The sequence below is a fragment of the Coloeus monedula genome (assembly GCF_965178545.1).
Source record: "Coloeus monedula genome assembly, chromosome: 20".
NCBI lineage: Eukaryota > Metazoa > Chordata > Aves > Passeriformes > Corvidae > Coloeus > Coloeus monedula.
In genome coordinates, this window is record NC_138800.1 from 10084978 (window position 1) to 10103424 (window position 18447).

An 18447-nucleotide genomic window follows, 5' to 3' on the forward strand; every position below is an offset into this window, starting at 1 on the left:
GAAAAGAAATCCCAACACCTTTCAGGTCGTTATCACCCACAATTACCCAATGGTTTAACTAAGCCTAGCAAGATGTGTGACATTCACCAGCAGACACTGCTGTACAATGGAAAAAAATCAACTTACAGCAAAGAGAGCCATGCTACCTTAAAGTCCAAGCTACAAATTCAACTCAAAATGAACATTTATGAAGTGTAAGAAAAAATAAAAACCCCAAAGGACAGATCAGGCTTCGCTTTAATCAAGCCGATCACAAAGGACTTGGGTTATTCGAAGGGGGAGGGTCCCAAGCTCTTGTGGCTCCTCCAAAATGTCCCTGGTGTTTGGGACAAGGCCCATCCCACAGCACAGCCGGGCAGGAGTGGCCCCGCGGGCCCTTTGGATGCCCAGGTCACCCAGTGTGGTGGAAATCCCTCGTTTTGGCCACCCCGGGGGTAGCGGGTCCGTGTGAGAGATCTGGAAAGCAAAGGGCACCGTCCCTCGTGGTGCCCGCACAGACTGTGGGCTCTCCATCCCTGGCAGTGCCCAAGGCCAGGCTGGACATTGGGGCTTGGAGCAGCCTGGGACAGTGGAAGGTGTCCCTGCCATGGCAGGGGTGGAACTGGACGGTCTTTAGGGTCCCTTCCAACCCAAACCATTCCATGATTCCACGATCCTTCGCTCTCTGGGCTTGAGTAAAACAAAGGTGCAGCTGAACCTTTGTGCTGAAAAATTTACAAAAAACCCCCAAACAAACAAAGAAAAAGAAAAAAAAAAATCCTTCAAAATGGATTTCTAGATGAGTGGGGGACTAACGTGAACCTTAGTCTAGGTAGCCACATCAAAACATCTTGGATTCCACGACATTTGTGCTATGGGCCACTGGGACTTCTCAAAAGGTATATAAACATCTAAAACATATTCACACAGATTAGCAATTTCTTCTGAGCATTCTTAAAAAAATATGTTTTTTTTTTTCTCTTAGTAAAATCGTTTTAATATACCGTGCCTCCCTCTTTTAAAAAATAAATTAAAAAAATCCAGTTTTGCATATCTAGCATTAGCATTTAAGGTAGTATGGCACATCCCCTTTCCAAAGTCAAGGGTGGGGATCTACAAATGCCTTAAGAGTTTGCCAGCATTTTTAACATTGTGAGACCTTTGGTTAGTTGAAACCGCATCAGATCAGCAAAAGAAAAATAATAAACAAGAGAAAAAAAAAGCACAGAAAGAAAAAAAGAGAAGAAAAAAACAAAAGAGGAAAACCTTCCCAAAATTATTAGCATTTTTTTTTCTTAAATAAGAGAAAGTTCTATCCTTACTGGTCCTAAATCTGAATAACTACATCTAAATTTTTAACCTTAATTACGATACACCTACCAATATGTACTAGAAGAGGAAGAGAGAAAGAGGGGGGGAAAAATTCACTACACTACCATCAGGACAGCACTCTTACAAGATAAGCCATTTTATACACTATTAACATACAACAATGATCAACAAAGAATATTCTATGAGGTGACAGGGAATGGAGAGGAAAACCAACTGGTAGTACAGTACATCATCAACATTGACAAAATAGCAATAAAAAATTCCCTGACGGCACATTGAATCGCAGGGAATTTGGTTTGTCTTTTTTTTTTTTTTTTTTTTTACCTTTTTATTTTTTAAAGAATTCGGTTTTATTTCTTTTATTACTTGATCAAGTCTCAATATTTAAAAAGCGTCCAGCATTTTGCTTAAACCTGGTTGTTCTGAAATAAGAAAAAAACCTAAAACATTACATAAAAAGCATGATTTTTTTTAAAAACAAGAAAAACAAGGTTTTCTCCTTTCGGTTAGCAGTATGGTGCCTTGTTTTGTTAAAGATGCCTTGCTCTACCTTGTCTATTGAATGTCTACATTAGTCTACTTGTTAGTAAAATTTACAAAAATAGGAGTGCAGCAGCTCTTTTTAACAAATGTCGCATTCAGTGTCTTATACTGGCTGTACCTAAAGTACCAAATTTATAAACGTAACAATTTAAAAAAATATTAATAAAACTTGTCAATATTACGTTAAAAAAAGAAGAAATATATCCACACTACAGTATGTTCTTAATGCCACCTACCATGTTGTACTTCTAGTTTGCTGTTGCAGGCCTATTTACCAATATTAAAAAAATTAAATTAAAAAATATCCTTCATAAGTTTCCTCCCCCAACAGAGGACCATATATATAACAGCCAAATATTAAACATGTGCAAATAGGAAACTGTCAGTTTTTCCCCTACCAGTCACAGTGCAATGATGTTTTATACTTTATTTCTTTAAATTCTGTTTACAACTACAATAAATTAAAATCTTCCATTGCTTCTAGGGTGAAACTTGTAGCACTGAGGTATTCCCAAAAAAAAAAAAAAAAAAAGAAAACAAAAAAAGAAAACAAAACCAACCAAAGTTGCTTTCTAATTTGTTAATACAGAAAGTGATGGATAATAAAGGAAACCATGCAAGCTGGACGCTGCTCTGCCCGCACGGGGTGCCCAGAGCAGCTGAAATGACTGGACAGCAAGTTGATCTAGTTTAAAACAATGACCAAAAAAAAAAAAACCAAACAAAAAAACCCAAAATAAAGGTGTGCTTTGAACCGTAAATGCGTTGAGTAGGAAAAATCGTAGCTTCTTGATCAGTTTTGGGAAAAGCAGGTTTTAAATTAAAATAAAAATACCACTAGACTGTTCCTTTGTAAGCTGTGCACATCTGAGAGCGAAGCTGCTGGTACGAACTGGGCGAACTGGGAGGGTCCCACAGCATCACAACCCCCCTGGCCAGCTCCGGCAGTCGCTCTGAAAGGCTACAACTTCCTTGTCTTTTTTCATCCATTTTCATAGAGAAACTGCCTTAGGCTGACTCCATCACAAAAATAGGTTTGTATTTCTCTTTCTTAATAGTTTCTATGTAGTTAATGGAATTGTATTTACAGCATTTTATTATTTTTTCTTTTTTTTTTTTTCAGAATTCACAATTTCAAAAAACCTTATATCACCTCTTTCAACAAAAAAAAGCACTTATATAGAAAAAGGACGCGCAAAAAGTTTGTCGCCCTCGCCTTATTGCCGAAAATAGAGAGAATTAGAGTAACCAAGACGCCACAAAGGAAAAGAAGGGCCAGAGAACCTGTTGCTCCCCCCTCCCCTGCCCTGCCAGCCCCCCGTGCTGCGCCCGCCGCCGGCTCCGCTCCCCCCGCCACCGAGCCGGGACCGGCGGCCGAGGCTCCTGTCACCATCTCAGCATCCTTTAAGCAACAACAACTACGTAAAACAGAAGGGAGGAGGAGGAGGGGAGGTGGGAAAGAAAAGCAAAAGAAACCCCTTAATATAACAGTTACACTATGGTTAGGCTCTCGCTACATACACAAAGAATTCCGACTACGTGGCTACGAGACTATGTCAAAAACGCTACGAAAAAATGTGGGTTTGGAGAGCTTTAAAAAGAGGGGGGGAACCCATCGAGAAAATAAAACGAACAAGAAATGGGTTTTATATACATACTTTTAAAAGCTGTTGTTTTTATAGTACAGCAGATTCATGAGATGATGAGAGAGATTTTAAACAACCCAAGTCCTTCGAGTGCCACCTCCAGTTTGCGTTGGCGGTGATGATGATGATGATTATGATGATGATGATGTAGTGCTCAAAGTCTGATGAGATCACCCAACCGTGGGCCCCTTCAGAAACTTCGCCCCGTCTTGCCCGGACATCCAGAGAGACTCTGCGTGAGGAGAAGGTGGACACGGACACGGGAGAGGGACAGTTAATTGAGGCCAATTAGGATTTTTAACAAAAAAACCCCAAAGCGTTTGCAAACACTTTGCGGCCGCAGCCTGCTCCGATCCACCCCGAGGGAGGATGAGGAGGGACTGGCTGGAATGCTGAGGTGTTCCCAGGACAGCCCCCATGGGAGAGGGGATCTCATGTATTCCCTGCTCTTATTTCCAGCTCTATTCCAGCTAAGCCTAGACTGGGGGCTTAGCTGAGGGCTGGGCTGGTTTAGGAACAGTAAAATGTGACTGGATACAGCCAGGACAAAAACTGTTCCTCAGGCATCTGTTACGCCAGGAATTTACACAGCTTTGGTAAAATGAGTTTTCTCTGAAGTACCTGGAAGGTGACAAGTTTTACCTGGGCACACTGCGGAGGCCAGGATTTATTTTATACCAGAGCTTCAGCCTCCAATGCTCCGTCCCTGCCGCTGCCTGAAGCTGAGACACATAATGTATACAAGGGATATAAATATTTAGGGCTTGGTTCTGCAGGCAGCCGCTCGCGGGGCCGGCCGGGCAAGGATGCTCCCTGGTCATTTTGGGATGACCTCCAAAACCCATCCCCCTACAGCCGTGCTCAGGGTGAGGTCCCACCAGCATCCTGCAGGGATGTGGGAACTGATCCCTGCCCCCAGAACCTGCACCTCAACCAAATCCTGCCCCGGGGATGCCGGGACAGCTGGGACCAGCCGCTGCCACAGGAATTTCAAACTCAGTGTTCCTTGAGGAATTAATAATAAGGCTCATTTCCTCCTCTCAAAATCTATTTTAATTAGTAATGAGCAACATTAAAAGCACTTTGTTTTTAAGTCGTTAATGGTTTGAGTCTCAGCGCTGGCCAGTAACTGATGGCTGCAGTGATGGGCTGTGGTAAGTGAGGAGTGATTACAGCCCATCAATCTGGCGGGGCTGCCGTCACCGCGCGTTATTAGCCTGAGTTATGATGTTCTGCTCAAGCTCCAGCTGGCCTCGGGTACCACCTCACTATTCCAAAGGCTGACAGCCCAGGAAACGTGAAGGATTCTGACAAATTGATCGGCGAACAGACACCGCTACGTGCAAGTAATAGCTGGGATTAAGCAAGAGTGCTTATGGCACTTTTTTCTTTCCCATAAAAAACCACTCCTTGGAGGAGCAAATCAATTGACAGAACAATTTCAGGTAATCTTGGGGGTGTGTGTAGAGATGGAGAGTAAATAGAAACCCCCTTTATCCACTAGTGTTAAGGCGTAAATCTATTTTTATGTAGTTTAAAGTCTCCAAATGTTTTCCACAGTTCCCAGCCCCTTGATTAACTTTAATTCTAATTTCATAGACTGATTTTTGAACGCAAATGATGTGACATTGATCATGTAGTGCTGGGCAAGAGGCAGGGAAATAAAATCTGTCACATCCACTCCATCTGCCTGTCCGGGCTCGGAGCTCTGGAGGTAAACCCATGCCATTTAATTGGGCTAACTTCTGTTTTTCATTGCATTTTCTAATCTATTCCATTCCGAGTGTTAAGAATATTTGTTTGCAAAGATGAATATGCCAAAGGCCAAATAATAATAAAAAATAAAAATTAAACATTTAATTAACTCGAGCTTAGTTCAAAGGGTAGGAAACTGGCAGCGATCCAGGGTTGCGGTGCTCAGGTAATGTCTTTAATTTAATTTGCTCAGGTTTAATTTTTTTTTAATCTTGATAATTGCTCTATGGTTACAAGTTACAATGTTATCTTTTAGCTGTAATATTTGGTACAGCACTTAATTAAGAATGATGGTTTCTCAGTAATAAAGCAGTGGGGCTCAGCTATTTTTAAACCAGTGCGTTGGGAGCAGATCTCTGATCCCACTGGGATTCTGGCTGCCGGCACTGGGGGTGATTCCCCACAGCTTTCTGGGTTTTGTGCCTCTTCCAATTATTGCATGAAGCATCATGAAGATGACAAAGTGACTTTTGGGGGTTTAGCTTTGGATCTGTCTTCCAGTTTCCAACCCGTGAGGTTGATTTGAGTAACACAAATCACAGAAAGGAATGATTAAAGGCCAAGGAAAGACGAAATGAAGATAAAAAATTGTTCACTTAAAGTAAATATAGGGGAGATGGTAGTTCAGCACAAAGTACAAATGGGATATACTGTAATACCTCCAAGTGAGATGGCAACCAACCATGTGTAACGTTTCAATGGTATCCATTTGTAAAAGCCGTTGCAATCAAAGGTCCCTAAAATTGTACAATTGTTAAGTTCATCAGTGCTCTATACATGGGAACAGCTGATTATTAATTTTGCCAAGAAATTATCAAAGGACTTGAAAGACTGTGTTGCCAGCATGAATAGGGATTTCTGAGAGCTGTTCTGGTCACCAGGTGTGCTCAACCCTATGGTCACCTTTCCAAGACCATCATCTTCTCATTCCCCCAGGTGCAAAAATAAGCTTTGGGGTTTTCCCTTCTTTGTTTTTAAACCAGGGTTAGTAAATGGAGAGTGTTAAATAAATATATATGTAAAAAAAGCTATGGGGTTCTTTGCAGTTATTGGGGGAATTAAGAGGCTGCCAATCTGCAAGTCAATTATAAAATGGTTCTTTGGGAAGTGTTAGTGCAGACAAATCTGGATACCCAGGCTTGGACCTGGTGTCCTATCACTTGAAAAATCAGGATGTTGCTGAGGCCGAAGTGCCCAAGTTTTCAAGCACAAACAGGTCTTCAGGTGAAAAATAGAAATAAGAAGTGTTTTAAGTAGTGAGAGGTGGCAGTTTGAACTGATGTAGCTCCTTGCAGAGCAGTAATATTCCATGTTTGTGCTAGAATTGATCCACAGGGATTGTCAAATCCATGGTGTGACCACGGGAGGGGCAGGCACAGGATGGGAATTGAGCACACAGGCACGAAGGGAGGCAGAGGGTTGGTTTGTCTTTTTTGCAATGAAAGTAACAGTTTCAGGAACTTTGTCTGCACTACACTCCAGCTCCCCCCATCCAATTCCATCAGGGAGTGAAGTTCTCTCGGTTTGAGGGACCTTCGGGGGAGCCTCTGCACTTCCTCATCGTACGGGAGATAAAAACCAACTCCTGCCGTACTCCAAAAAGGGCAGGAGCCCCCGCTGCAGTCTGTGCTGGGGTGACAGCGGGGTGGAGGCCAGCCCCATTCATGCTCACACACAGTGACACAGCCACGTGCAGCCTTGTTAAGCCAATCTCTGCCCCTCATTAGTGCGATCGCAGACCCAACGCGGCGTTAGGAGGCACCTCCCGGTGACCCGACAGCCGAGCGGGACGCTCGCTCGGAACCTGCGGCTCTGAGGGACGGGCAGGGATGCCAGGGCCGGCTGGAAGTGACCCCAAAGGTCAGCAAACAGGTGAAGGGGAGCAGGACATATCCTGTCCCCCTGCTGGGGTCCCACCAGCCAAATTAACGAGTTCATTTTGCTCGTTTAGTGGGAGCACGGACTGCTGCTCCGTCTGCCAAAGGGTGCATCAGCCAGGAGGGGGAGCTGGGCCGATATAAAGCCCATAGGGATAAGCAGGGATTTAAATCCCTTATTTATTAAATATTCCCCTTTGAGACATGTCATGTCTGGCTGCAGATGGTTCCAAGGGAATGTCTGCACCAAGAGAGGTTCAGGTTGGCTATCAGGAAAAATTTCTTCACTGGAAGAGTGATGAATCTTTGGAATGGGCTGCCCAGGGCAGTGGTGGAGTCACCATGCCCAGAAATGTGGCAATTTGTGATATGGTCTGGTTGACAAGGTGGTGATTGGTCAAAGGTTGGACTCGGTGACTTTGGAGGTCTTTTCCAACCTTAATGATTCCAGCTGGACTGTTCTGGTAATCAGTGACGACTGACTCCGTGATTCCAGCTGGCAGCGGGAGCGGTGGGTCGGGCATCGCTCGCAGGTTCCGGCAGCGAGAGGCCGCGCTCGCCATCAGGCCACCACCCCCGGGCCCCCCAGAGCCCCCTCCCACCCCCAGCAAGGAGCCCCGGCCGAGCACGGGGTACTTACGGCGATGCCATGTCCGAAGCCGGAGCCCGGCTGCGGGCTGGCGGCGCTTATGTAGTTACCCACGCCGGAGTCCTGGCTGGCCGTGCCGTAGAGATCCGCGACGGGCCCGGGGCTGTTGGCCCCGGGGAAGCCTCCGGGCCGCGCTGGGTTGGAGCCTGCCGGGGAAGCGGGTGCGCCAAAATTCGGTTGAGCACTGTAGCTATTCAAGACTGGTGTGCAGAGAATAAAGCTGGGTATGAGGCCAGACGCCGGGCATGCACCGGTATTACAAAGCCAAACACCAGAATAAACAGCCTAGGCCCAATTCTAACACTTAACCAAGGCCATGCGAGAGGAGAGCAAGTACTGGAGAAGAGTCAGCCCGGACTACTACGAAGCTTAGAGCTCCAAAAATATATATATGGATATATATAAAAAAAAAAAGAACAATCATTCAACACACTACTGCAACCAGAGACTGGAGGTGCTCATTTTCACCAAATTATCACAAAATATAATAGGTATTTTTCAACATCTGACTTGATGCTCATGCAGTAGTAACAAGTTCTCTAGGTCTGGGCACGCCGAGACAGCATTCACATCCCATGCAAACTACAAAGGAACTAGTTTGAGACTACACATTGTGGTAATATTGATATTAAAATGTTGACAGCAAATAACTTGAATCACATCTAGGAAAATCGTTTTTTGGATCCATTCGATACTTTTGGAAAAAACCTGCCCTTTTAGATCAGTAAGCTGTAGAAATAGTTCAATAGTTGTTTTTTTTTTCTTTAAATGATATGGAATGGAACAGTTTGGATTTTTCTCTTTTAAATATGACCAAGGAGACTGTTGTTTTATTTAGTTTTTTTTCCTTTTGATTTGGAGAGCGAAGACCTACCTTCGTCTCCAAAACCATGCTTGGGACATCAACCAAAATTAAACAAATTAAATAAAGATCAAAAGCAAAAAAGAATTCCAGAGGGTGGATTACAACTCACCTCCTAATGTGGAAGTAAAAGAAAATTTAATTTTTTTCCTCTCTTTTTTTTTTTTTTTGAGAAAGAAAAACAATGTAAATAAGAATGATACTGAAGAAGAAATTTAGATATCAAAGCATGTTAGATGGTCAGGCTTCTGGCATTTCTCACGGCTGCTCTTGGATGTAGAATTTATGAGGAAGAAGTTTCAATGGGAAAGAAAAGTCAGCGGACTGGGAGGAGCTGGATGGAGATGGCTGCAGGAAGCTGGAGCTACACCTGGGTGGTACCTGCAAGGTCCCTGGGGAGCACAGGAAGCCTGGTCTGCCCACACCCACCGGTGCCTCACCGTGTCCCCACCGCGGGCAGCGCCGGGACGCAGCGGCCAACGGGGCTGGACGTGGGCCCAACACCGCAGCCTGACCCAGACCCCACCTGGGCACCCGACCCCACCACCTCCATCTCCAGCCTTCCAGGCTGCCCCAAGACTACTTCAGCCTTTTCCTCTGGCTGCAACTTCCCACAATCTTCATTAAACACTAGAACGGGTTGTGAAGTCTGGTGGCCTGGAGTGACCCCTGCCCACGGGTCAGAACTGCGTGGACTGAGCCCAGGGTTCTCCTGGGCCTGGAGACCAGCCTGGAGCCAGCCCCGTGCTCTCACCAAAGCGCTGTGGTGGGCGCAGTCTGGACATCTCCTGCCCTGGCCCCTTCCCCTGCATCGCTCACCCAAGGGGTCCCCAGCTCTCGAATGAATGAATGAACTGGTCAAGCAAAGGGCACCCGGCAGCTGGTGGCTCTGTGGTGACAGGGAAGTCAGTTTTAGACAATAAATGATTCACCACAGCTCTGAACCAGCAGCAGGGGAGGGTAAGTAGGACATCTAAGCTAGCAAGTTAAAAGAAATAAGGCATGAGAGAGTAAACAGATTTTGGACTTCGCTGGCAAACAAAGAGCCTTTTTTTATTATTAAAGATTAAATGTCAAGATAACATTTGGCCTTCTCACTCGTGAAGAAAAATATCCAGCTGAGATGTTCCAAAGCCCTTTATTACTAGAAGCCAGCACTTTTCCCCCCTTTTCTTCCCTTTGGTTCAATAAAATGGATGTGAATTTTCCTGCCAAGTCACACAGAAAACCCAGTTGGCTGCTCCAAGCGACAGCAGGACACGGCACGGCCAGGGGCATCCTGTCAGTGAAACACTCCTGCAAACCCCACAGCAGCGCCAGAAACCTCCAGAACAACAAACTGAGGAGCCAGAGAGACTCTCCGTCCCCCCACATCCCACATCCCACCCCAGCCACTCTCATGTGCATCTCTTAAGACTGGAAGTAAGGCTTTCACACCTGCAGAAGAGCTGGCAATTCAGGTAGGTAACGAAAAGGATAATTTTTCATCTACTGACCATGGGTTTAACACCCCACACTGCTCACAGGAGGGAAAATGGGCATACCAAAGGCTGCTCCACTGCCTGGGAAGTGCTGTGTGGAGGCTGGGACGCCCTGGCACTTCTCCATGTGGTGCCTGAAAACCTCCACAGAAAAAAATGGAAGCTTTTCCAGAGCCAACACTTCGCTCCAGACCAAATAAACGAGACAGAAAGCTCCCACAATTAGCAGGAGGCTCAGCAGCCTCAGAAAGTCGTATTTGAATGATTTGCTCAGCCATGGTTAGCTGCTAAGTATTTGTCTTCTTCCAGGAGCTCAGGTGAGCTTTACCTTTACCATCACAACAGCAAAGGGACCCTGAACAACTTCCCCAACATGCAAATCCTGATGTGTTCTGGCAAGAACTACCTGGAAACAAGTTTGTTTTACACAAACCTGGAATACCCTGAGACTAAAAGGAAGAAGGAAAAATGCCTGCAATCCTCCAGACTACAGATACTGCATCAGGAAAAAAGTAAACACTTTTTGGAACCTGTGTTGTTATGACAGAATTCCTGATATTGGAGCTGGCAGAAGTGGTCCATGGCTACTGTGAACTGCGGGAATTGCAGAGCACTGACATCAATTCCTTGCAGGCTGGAAGGAATTGGAGACTCTCCCCTGGCCACCAACATCCCATGGCAAAAACAGGAATTGGGGCAGATGTTTGGAAGCTCGTTGCTGAAAAACTGTCAGGGGATTGTGCTGTCCATGGAGGGGAGGGAACCACTGATTGTGTCCTGATGCCAAGACCAGGAGCAAAGCCTGACCTGCTGCCTGGTCCCAGGAGAGGCATTGGCTGAGCTGACCACGAATCCCCTGACTCTGGATCCATCAGACTGACTCAGCATTGCCTGGGAGCTGGCAGGGCCATCTTCTCCCCTTCCAAGAATTGCCAGCACTCAGGAAGCCCTGGCAGCAAAGGACCCATTTCAGGTCCCATTTCACATTGTACAGGAAGCCATCCTGCACCGGGAGACTTCACAGCTCTGAGACTGTACCTAGGTGCCTCCAGCTCAAAGGCTTCCTCTATGCAAAATTTACAATCCCAAGTGTCCCTAGGAAGCCCTGTGATAGATCAAGGTCAGGAGAGATGTGGAAAAGATTAGATGTGCCTGCAAGTCACAGCCAACCACCTTTTATCTTCAGCCCCGGCGATCCTCCATCCTCTGGGCTGCAGAAGCTCCTTCCTTTGCCAATGGAGATCAAGGGCCAGCAGCCAGGAGCTCTGGCAGTGATGGACCAGGGCAGGTTAATGTCTTGCTTGCTTCACTTTCAATTTGCTGTGGTTTTTCTCACAGAAAAGACTCTGAGCCTGTGAATTTTGATCAGCAGGTGAACGTTCGCCTGCAGGCCAGAGGGATGGGCTTTGGGGAGCCTCAGGCTTACTCTGCCCAGTGTCACAGTGGCTTGGGGAGCACTGAAAATCAGCAAAGGAAAGCAAGATGCGACACAGGATGTGATAAAAAATGTGGGTTCATAAAGCAGCCCCAGAACAGGCTTTTTTTAATGCCAATATTGGCACTGGTGGAGTTGGGAGCTGCTGTGCAGGGCTGGCACAGCAAGAGCTAGACCTCTTTAGGCAGCGAGGCTGCTTTATTACCAACCCATCCTTCAGCAGAGTGCCTTTATCCCCATTTAACATGCGTGTGAGATGCCTCTCCACATTCAGCCAAGTGATTTATGTCAAGGAGCCAAGAGCTGGAACCCTAACCAGCCTGGCAGCCCAGGCTGAGGCAGGAGCAGGAGGCTCCAGGCTGAAACCAGGGATGCACATCCAGAGCCTCCTCCTGCAAACTGCCTTGCTCACACAGACCCTGCTCACACGCTAATCCGTGTTCAACAAGAAAGGTCACTGCTGAAAGATAAACTCTCCCTCGATGAACTCTTGAGAAATTTCTAAGTCAGGATTCCTGCTGACATTTGCCTTACGAGCAGCGTTACACTAACGAGGACCCGAACGCTGCCGGGCCGGAGAGCGCGGCTGGGCAAAGCACGACAAGCTGGGAGCTGGAATCCCACCCAAATAAACTCAACTCAGCCATGGATGAGGAAGGGGAAGAGGGAGGGAAAAGGAGAAGAAACGTGAGGATTTTGACATTACTGTCCTACAAGGGGAACTCACACGGTACTGGGATGACAGTCAGGCCCTTAGGGACTAGTAAATGAGACCTGATGATAAAAAAACCACTTAGGCACCACTAAAATATACTGTATTTCAAAGAAAACAAACCAGGGGCAATCTGGACAGAGGACTAAGACAGACACTGCATGGGAATCATTGTCCCCTGCATACAGCCCACATGGAGCCTTGGTGACACCATTCCCTCTCCTACAGCACCAAAACCCAAAGACTTAAACACCACTGCAGGGGACTCATAACAAATATGAGTATTTCAAAATTTAAAAAATATCCAGATGAAGAATGGTACAGAGTGTGTGTCTGCCTTCCCTGCCATAGTGCACAGATGAGGAAATCCTCATGAGGGCAAGAAACCACCACAATTCACTGGATTTCCTCTTTAAGCAGAGGCAGGATATTCCTTGTCCCCAGGCAGCCATGCATGGGGGTGAGCAGCTCTGCAGGGGCAGTGGAGCTTGGCATGTGGGGTTAAAGTAAGATTCACTGATTTTAGAAGTCTTTTCTAACATAAATGATTCTATGATTCTCATCAGAAATTAATTTCTCATCTCCTGCCAAGCACATCCTACAACCAGAGCTGGTCATCTCCAGCCCTCTTCCCGCTCAAGACCCTCCTTGTTCCTGCCTTGTCCCACTGCCCCCAGGGTGGATTCCTGTACAAACAGGTTTCTTTGCAACTTGTTGATCCAGCGCTCTAATTTCTGGATGACTCTCTCATCTGCCATAAACAGCCACGCACAATTTGGCAGGCATTTCTACCATCAATGTTTATGATAATAACTAAACGTGCTTGAAAGCAGCAGGAAATTTTCAATATAACTATCATTAAGACAAAATGCTTTAAATCAAAGCCATTACCCACCACCAAGACTCAAAGCTCACAAGATTAGTCTGTTTTTCTATCTTTATGAAAAATTCATAGAACATGCTGCAAACATCATCTTCCAGCTCAAAGCAGTAAATGATATAATAACATCGAATGCTGCCGACAGGGATGGGAGCAGGCAGGGCATGGGGGGCACTGGGCAGAGCACTGAGCAGCCCAGCTGGGACAGGGGACTGCCCCACAGCCTGGTGGCATTTAACTCCAAAGCCAGGTTGGAGCAACCTGGTGTAGTAGAAGGTGTCCCTGCCCATGACATAGTGCTGGACTAGATGGTCTTTAGAAGTCCCTTCCAACTCAACTTGTTCTAGGATTCTGTGAATCTATGAATTTGAGTCACTTCGGTCCATTTACTGCTGGATTTTAAGAGAAGACTGTCACAGAAGGAATATCACCTGCTCCCAAGCATTCCAGCCTGCTGTGCTGCCTCTGCAACCACCCAAGCACAGCTGCCAGAGAGGACGCAGAGCAAAACCACAGTGAGTGGTGTGGGGACAATCCCACCTTCCTTGGGGACCCCGAGTGTCCCAGAGCGTGGCACTAATGGCCACGCTGTCGCATGCATGACTAACAGAGCAGCACTCACAGTGCGACACTGATACTTTAAATAACCAGCACAACTTCAGCACTGCATGCAAATCTTACATCATTAGTGCTCAGAGCCTTATAAATATAATTAGCAGCACTGCACCCATGTTACAGATCGCTTGGCCAAAGCTAATTCTTTGTGCAGTCAGGGCTGAAGTTAATGGGAGTTTGTACCTTGCTTTTCAGAGCTGCTAACAACCAGAATGTCATTTACCCGGGACTGGATGTACAAATTAATGCCAGTCTGAAATAAGACATCGGTGCTCCTGGTTCTCAGGGGCCTGTTCAGGCTGCAGGAGTGCACTGGCACAGCACTGAGAAAAAAAAGCTCATATTCAGGCTCTTTTTTTCTATACCAATCACCTCAGAGAGCTCCAAACCCCTTCATTTGTGGTCAGGTTGAGCCACTGGAAGCATCGCTTCCTTGTGTCTGAGCTTTTACAGAGTGTGGCTTCTGTCGGAGGCAGCATGTGGCACACCTCGAACTCGGATCAATGCTCCAGCTCACAAACGTCTCAGAAATAATGAGCTGGAAACACACAGATATTCTGGAGAATAACAAGGTACAAACAGCTCCCAACTCGCCGAAAGAGAAAGTGGGAGACAAACCAGAAAAACAAGTAACGTCACGATGAGAGGTGCCATGTTGTACATCTCTCACGGGGACCTGCGTCCCTCTGCTCCTGCTCTTCCCAAGCAGACTTGAAAAGCGAAGTCTCTCTCTAAGAACCCTGTGGCAGACACGGCTCCTCTGCAAGTGTGAAGAGCTACAGATGACAGCTGGCTCAGTCCTCACTCTGGAAAATCAAACGCGAGCGCTGTGCCTCCCCTGTCACCCCGACACGCTCCATAATGGGGAGCAGCCAGGTTGCCCCAGGTTATCCCTCCCCTGCAGCTACACTGGCCCTGCAGGGAAAAAGGAAAATAAAACAACTGTCGGGCTCATCAGCAAAATAAGTGGTGATGAGGCTGAGACACACCGAGATCTGCCCTAACAAGGTACTATTTGAACGTTATTTTCTAGCTGCAGTCACACTTTCAAAGGTTGTTCTGCCTCTGCAGCCCCTTCGGAAACGGCTTCACACATCAAAATATCGCAGGGTAATGACAGCAAGCAGTGGGTGGTGAGCTGGCTCCCGGCAATTACTGCTGAAGTGAGTGGGAACCAGGAGGGAGGGCTGAGTGCTGCCCACCCTCCTCCAGATGGGCACAATGGGGTGATAATGGCACCTGGGATCTTGTGGCAACTGCTCCTGCTGCAGCCTCAATGTCCTCCCACCACTGCTCCTCCAGCCACAGCTCGACACAAACCAACTGCTGAACCACCTGAGATGAGCCAGGAGCAAGAGCTGGGCAGCTTCCACAAGCCTGAGCAAGATAAAAATTCACCTGGTGCAGGTGTTTTACAAACCCACTGCTGCATGTGAGCCCTTGCTTCTGCTAAGTACTGCGCTTAACACATCCAAGGCATCCCCCACATCTGGAAGCTGCTGATGTGCACCAATTTGCAGAAGAAAAGACACAAAATTCAGCACATTCAAGCCCGGCTGTTCTAATTCCTGCAGTTATGCAGCAGGACAAATAACTGCACTTTGCAGCTCAGCTGTAGTTTTTTGCCAACGATCAATATTTATTGCCTAATCCCATTTTCCATACCGTGTGTTAGTGGTGTCACTTGCGCCGGGCCGAGTGCGACACAGAGGCCACACAAAGCTTCGCCTGTAGGAGCTGCAGTCAGGGAGCCAGCTCTTGTCACAGCCTTACAAAAGGATTTCCTCTCGAGCGGCTCATCTTTAATCATTATAAAAGCACAGAAGTTTAATCCATTTTTGATGTAAGCGCTAATAGCTTTGTGTCCTTGAAGTTCAAAGTGGTCTTCGTGCATGTCGCTAATTAGCCGAGCAAGCAGCCATTCAGCTTCCTCTCATGTTTCTAATTAGATCCTTAACAACAAACAAATGTCGACCTTACAAAGGCTCTGCTACGATTCCCTCCATTAGTTAAACAGTTTGGGAGGGATGCAGTTCTGTGCATCCACAGCCCCCCCAGCAGAGGATCCAGGGTTCTGGGCTCGGGTATTTGCCCATAGGAGAGGTTCTGCCTTCCTGATGGAGTTTTCCAGAGGTGCCGAGCACCCCAGGGATGATGCAGGAGCAGGTGACCACTCCTCAGCACCCCCATCCCAGCTCTGCCCTGCTCTGCTGTCCCTCCCCGCGGGCATGGGATGTTCACCAGCTGTGCTGGAACTCACAAATAAACCGAAGGGGCAGATAAACGCTGTCCTGTTAAGTTGTCTTCCTAACTGGTTTCTGCCAATTTAACTGGTTTTACCGTTAATTCAAAATATGATGTGATTACTGTTTACATACTTCATAGAATCACAGAATGGTTTGGATGGGACCTTAAAGCCCATCCAGTCCCATTCCTTGCCATGGGCAGGGACACCTTCCACTATCCCAGGTTGCTCCAAGCCCCATCCAACCTGGCCTTGGACACTTCCAGGGCGGGACAGCCACAGCTTCTCTGGGCAACCTGTGCCAGGGCCTCCCCACCCTCACAGGGAAGAATTTAATCCTAATATCCAGGCTAAATCTACTCTCATCTTTTTACTTCACATCAAATGCTTGGGACTGTTCGTTACACTCTTTTTTGTCGATCCATGTCTGTAACGTGCCATGCTGGAGTCATTTCAGCAGCATCACGCTTGTCCTTGCCTGTGCTCAGGTTTTTGGGCAAGTTTCTTGTTCCAGCCCTGGCATTTATCCAAGGGGGATGAATGAAGAGCTGTCTGCATCGGGACCTGCTGCTGCTGGGTTCCTCTCGGAGCCCTCGGCGGGCTGCGGGCGCTTGCTGTGTCGCAGGCACCGACCCCAGCGCTGCTCCTGCTGTCTGTGCCTGCACATGAAGCTTTAACACTTATTACCACCCATCCAACTGGCAAATAAGAGCTAAAACTCAGATGCTGGGATATCACAGACCCCTCTGTAAGAATTTTTCCATTTAAAATGAAAGAAGAGCTGAGCCAGGTGATGCCGGCGCCTTCACCTCGCGCCGAGGAGCACGAAAGCTGCTGTTAATTTTACCATGGGCAACCACATCTGCATTAATTGTTTACCACAGCCCGGACAGGTCTTTTATTAATATTAATGAGTAAGAGGGAACAAAAGGCCCCTTTATTTTTAGCCTACTCTAATTGCGTAGTAATTACTCATCTACAAAACAAATGAGCCGAACTCCATTGCCATAGCAACAGCAACTCCGGCCTCCCACTGTACCACATTAACTGGCTATCACTCCTGTAATTTGAAATTGAAGCCTTTTGTACAATAACAGACAATACAGGAGGAAAATTAAACCAAAAACGGGTCTTTGTTTTGCTGCATAATTTAAGTCATAGTAGCAGGAGGGTCTTGCTTGGGGGGCACCTTCCTGTTGCCAATGGGCTGGGGGGGATGCTCAGGAACACGGGGGGTTACCCCAGTAACAGAAGAGGCATCCAGACTGCAAACCTCCAGTCCTGTGTAACCATCCCTTCCTGGAGGAGGGTCTGCACCAGGCAAGCTGCTGCCCAGCACACGGTGCCTCGGGGAGAGCTGGTGGCACCAGCCACACTTTTGGCAGCTGACACCTCAACCCCTTGTCAGGACACAGAGTTTTGGGCTCTTTTAAGCATCAGGAAATGCTCACAAAGGCCCTAGCTGTGTGAGTTTATTATTTTTTAAAAAGCTCAGGTTTATATACCTGCAGACTCATTTTGCATTCTCTGGCAACTTCTAACCCACTGCACTTCTCGAGCTCACACAGAGCCAGATGCACACCAACATCTGCTGCAAGGAAAAACTACTCTGCTCCTCTGGCAGTTTTCTGTTTCAGAAAGGAAAGAGGGAGAAAAAACACCACTGTAATTATGTATTTACTTTTAAAGCATTTGGGGAGAGAATCAGCATGAAAATACTGACAAGTAGTGTCAGTCCAATGTGCGCTGCCTCACAGTTAGCAGTTGTTCCACTAACGAGTACCAGCCTGCAACTGCTGCTGGAGAGGCAAGTTACCCTCAGCTCTGGCAGTATTTACCTGTTTAGGGACTAAAATGCATCGGACACCATCCTGTGCTCGAAGATCTCATGCACTGGAGAGCACGTGCTGAGACCCCACTTCAAACTCTGCAACAACTCATCTGCATCTTGTGGGGAGCAAAGTCTAATTACAACAGCCAACAGCTCTGTCCTCCAGCTTCTGCTGGGAGAAAGGGAATAAAACATGAATAATTGGCTGTAGTGGGGCTTTGGAGGGTACCAAAGTTGTTTCAACCCCCTGCCATGTGCAGGGACACCTTCCACTATCCCAGGCTGCTCCAAGCCCCTGGACACTTCCAGGGATGGGGCGGCCACAGTTTCTCTGGGCAACCTGCGCCTCACCACCCTCACAGAGAAGAAATTATTCCTAAATAAAACAGCTCTGGATGAGCACTCTGAGGAGCATTTTCCCGTGGAAAATAATTCTCCCGATGGAAAAGACTATTAAAAGTTACCCGCTAAATTTGCTACAGATTAACTTCAGCTCAGAGGTGGTCACTAATTGCACTGGAGATGATTTATCAAGTGCACAAGATTTTCTATTACAAAATTATTGATTAAAGCTGATGTATTTTAACCTCAATAGACTTCAGCCC

The 18447-nt window shown here is 46.8% G+C and overlaps 1 protein-coding gene across 10 annotated transcripts in view; it reads right to left on the reverse strand.

The window, feature by feature from the left end:
* Nucleotides 1–3233: 3233 nt before the first annotated feature.
* Nucleotides 3234–18447, reverse strand: part of MSI2 (musashi RNA binding protein 2) — a 207976-nt gene continuing 192762 nt past the window's right edge. For 4 of the 10 annotated variants that reach the window (XM_082294650.1, XM_082294646.1, XM_082294643.1 and 1 more), the window contains 3 exons: nt 7773–7981; nt 5915–5992; nt 3234–3732 (listed from right to left, as the gene is read on the reverse strand). In XM_082294650.1, the coding sequence (XP_082150776.1) occupies nt 5951–5992; nt 7773–7981 (251 nt within the window). In that variant the 3' untranslated portion in view covers nt 3234–3732; nt 5915–5950. The remainder of the gene's footprint in view (nt 3733–5914; nt 5993–7772; nt 7982–18447) is intronic. The other 6 variants (XM_082294644.1, XM_082294652.1, XM_082294651.1 and 3 more) reach the window with 4 other exon arrangements.